The sequence below is a fragment of the Epinephelus moara genome, chromosome 20 (genome assembly GCF_006386435.1).
Source record: "Epinephelus moara isolate mb chromosome 20, YSFRI_EMoa_1.0, whole genome shotgun sequence".
NCBI classification, from domain to species: Eukaryota; Metazoa; Chordata; class Actinopteri; order Perciformes; family Serranidae; genus Epinephelus; species Epinephelus moara.
The window spans coordinates 10,307,528-10,311,137 of NC_065525.1; the positions used below are offsets into that span (position 1 = coordinate 10,307,528).

The window sequence follows — 3,610 nt, forward strand, 5'->3', positions numbered from 1 at the left end:
TCTCAGTGGGACACGATAAAACACATCTTGAACTGCAACCTGTTTAACTGACCCAGTAGTGTTCCTTCTCTGCACATAGGACACTCCAGGCAAAGGCTCCTCTACGGGGTGAATGAAGTTGCCTGACTTTGCAAAATATTGCATCTGTTTAAAGTCAGATTCTAATCCCTTGAATGGATGTGCTGCTTCTTCAAAGTGATGTTGAAGTTCCTGGACCCCTGGATTGTCCTTATGACCTAATTTTCCAAACAGTGACAAAGTCTTCCTCTGAAGCGAACCAACAATGTCTGAAATCAAGCTTGATGTCTGCTGGACAACAAAGCTGACTGTACTGTAGGTCTGTGCAGATTTGGACTTTAAGCTTGCCAAAAACAGAGCTATTCGCTCCGTTATGGTTTCTGGTTCCAAGTCATCCCAGAAATCATTGTCTTCATTGTCTTGAGGCAGAGCCTCTGAAGGATCTGAAATATCTGCATTCTGCACTTCCTGGCCCTGCATGGATACTTCTGTGCCCCTCCTGGAATGCTGCTCAGTTTCAAAATGCTGTTCTGGGACTGAATGCTGAAGCAGATGTCTCCTGAAAGAACGAATATAGCTAAAAGTCCGCCTGCAACCACCTTCACAGCACTGAAAGAATGTTGAAGCATTGTTTATACCATGCACTGCTCTCAAGTGAACAAACAGACCCTTTGCATCACCGGCTATTTTTTGTTTGCAGCGGAAGCACGTATATGCCATTATTAAACTACATGTGTAGCATGACAGTTTAAATAATACTTCAACCGTGGTGAGAGACTAAGGGGGCTTTCACACTGAGGACTCTGAAGCGTACCCTGGCACGCTTGACGTCAAAGTCCAAAGTCAAAGACGCAAAGTACGCTTGATAAATGTGAATAAAAGCGTGCCGTGCGGTAAGCGAACCGTTCCCTGGTCCACTTGGGAGGGGTGGTCTAGGGCCCTAACCCTAACCCTAACCCTAACCCTTCGCTTCAGTTCGCTTCTAGTGTGAACACAAACCTCCTCTCAAAGTGTCATGCTACGTCCTAACTAATCGACAGTTGTGTTCAAAGCAGCCGCATAACAGCAGGAAAGGGAGCGACATGGTCCGGGTCCGACAGCAAAATGACGGGGTTTTTTTTTTACAGGCTTTAATGAAACACTCGAGCAGTAGGCTACAACAACATAGCACGTCTGCTAACTCTCACTAACTTTGTGCAGCACTCTCTGCAGTTACCGGAGCATTACCGTAAGTAACACAGCATATGCGCAGGCGCATATGATTACCGTATATGGCAGTATATAATGCCACCAACACAAGCGTGCCAGGGAACGCTTCAAAAATACTAGTATGAAAGCTGACCAGCGGGGGTCTGGAAAGGGGGGGCAAGTGTTCCTGGGCACGGTTCGGTTAAAGTGTTCCTAACGTGAAAACACCCTAATTTACCCCGCCATCAGTCACATAGTCAGTGGCATTAATAGCACATCAAAGGCAAGGTCAGAAACACAGAAGTGTATGGTGGAGAAACGGAAGCTTACCTTATTCAGGTTAAACCTACTACTGAACTGTACTCACAAGCTCCTTATGGTGTTTCTGGAATTTGACACGCAGTCCCACTTTGGAAATGAGGCAGGCTATGGCACAGTCATCTAAAAGAAGGAAACTCTCCTTATCCACTTCCTGGTCTGAAATTCAAAAAGGCAATGGAGAAAATGAGACGACAGCTCTGAGTGGGGGGAAAGAAGGGTAGTGTTAAGTTATCCACTAAAACGTAAAAACAGCTGTTAGCTATTGGCCTTGTTGAAACAAGATCACACAATACATATTTTCATATTTAATATTTAATCTGTCATATTTGTGTAATCTGAAACACGACCAGAAACTGAAACAGATGTGAAGTTGTTGTGAAATCCTTTCTTCCTTGCTTATACAAAGAAAGAAATTGTTGATGCCATAAAACAAAAAAATGTGAATGAAATTTTTAGCAATGAATGGGAACAACAACCCTCAGCCTATTCATTTTTGACATTGTGATAACCATTTGATCAGAAGCATTATTAACACAGTTGTCTCAGGTGGTACTGCTGAAAGCTGCTGAAAGCTACTGAAAGCCTTCAGCACCGGACAGTGCCCAGCCCAGCCCAGAGCAGATTTTCATTTTAGTTTTGCAATGAAACATTATGTCAAATATCAAGGAAATGATGTCTTTCTGTTTCTTAACACTAACATCTCAACTTAATGTCTTAATAAATGTGAACTTACCTTCAAAGGTGTCTGCCAGGCTGTCAAGCTGCCATTCAGTTAACTTCTCTCTCACAAAACTGTCCATCACTCAGTTGCATCCCTGGAATGAAATATCAGATTGAGTAAATGAATTTAAGTAACATCAATGGATCTATGCTACACTTCACAGATCACGTTGACATGTTACGGGCTTCTTATAACCTCTCCATGTATTTGTATAAAAGATGCCTATGATCAATGTTTCATTTGATTCTTCCAGCTCATAAAATTACATCTGATCATGTTTGCACCACCTGATTGCAGCAATGGCTATCTACACTTTTTTAATTTTTTTTCCCTCACTTTTTCCCAAAAATTGAGTCCAGCCCCTGGTATTGCACAGAGAGGGGTATTCTGCCTCAAAATGACTTAATATCACTCAGCAGAGTTATATTTACAAGTTTTGACTTCAACCAGTGCTTTTTACCACTTGAACGTGAGTTAAAGGGCCATTACAATGCATAAATCAGTGTATTTCACCTGCCAAAAATTGATTCCAGGTACTGATACAATTACATGCGCGTTGACATCTCAGTCATACACATATTATGTATTAAGCACACTTAATTGTATTCTCTCATTTTTTTATTTTGGGGCAAAATATCCCTCTATGTACAATACCAGGACCTTAGTTACAACATGATTGAGCAAGCAAAGCAGTTTTGTGTTGCTATGTGTGGTATTTATTCAGTTTTGGGAAATCACGATGTCTGGAAAGCATCAGTGGCTCTATAGCCCTGCTAGTTTATCTGATAACCTTTGATCTACAAGCTCAGGCGTTTTGTTCCGTGAGCCGAATTATCGGCAGAGGTCTAACGTTACTCCTCTGCAAGTAACACATACCTGGTGATTGAAATCAGTAAAAACCAGGTTCATTCTCACTGCCGCGACGCAGAAATGCGGGACGGATTTGCGGAATATTAGCGCAGCGCTTTTCCTCGCTCAAACCATACACAGGCGTGGTACGGATGTGGTGCGGAATTTCGCGTTGTTGTATTCCAAGTCCGCGCTGCGTGAACGGGTGTGGCTGAACATGGACGAGAGTAGTAGCAGCAGCATCAGCGAGCTAGCAAGCTAACGTTTAACAAGCGTCAACATCAACTTTCTTTAGCACTTACCACTCTCATCGCAGCCACCAAGCTACACAGTGGACTGCCAGACGTTGTCCCTTAATTCACTGTGCATAAAATCATCCCGTCTTTTATCAAAAAGGACGGGGTGCTGTGAAACGAGGTTTATCAACCTTTCTCCCATGCTGTCCTGCCTGACTGGAATTCCGCGGGGGGTCAAAGTCTGGGCGGAAACTTTTTTCACCGCACGAAAGTTCCG

At 43.1% G+C, this 3,610-nt stretch overlaps 1 protein-coding gene across 1 annotated transcript in view; it reads right to left on the reverse strand.

Moving 5' to 3' along the window:
- Positions 1-3,610, reverse strand: part of LOC126408083 (uncharacterized) — a 43,107-nt gene extending 39,497 nt beyond the window's left edge. Inside the window, exons 1-3 of the mRNA XM_050073448.1 lie at positions 3,400-3,610; positions 2,261-2,342; positions 1,574-1,683 (exon numbers count right to left, since the gene is read on the reverse strand). Of these exons, the coding sequence (XP_049929405.1) occupies positions 1,574-1,683; positions 2,261-2,327 (177 nt within the window). The 5' untranslated portion in view covers positions 2,328-2,342; positions 3,400-3,610. The remainder of the gene's footprint in view (positions 1-1,573; positions 1,684-2,260; positions 2,343-3,399) is intronic.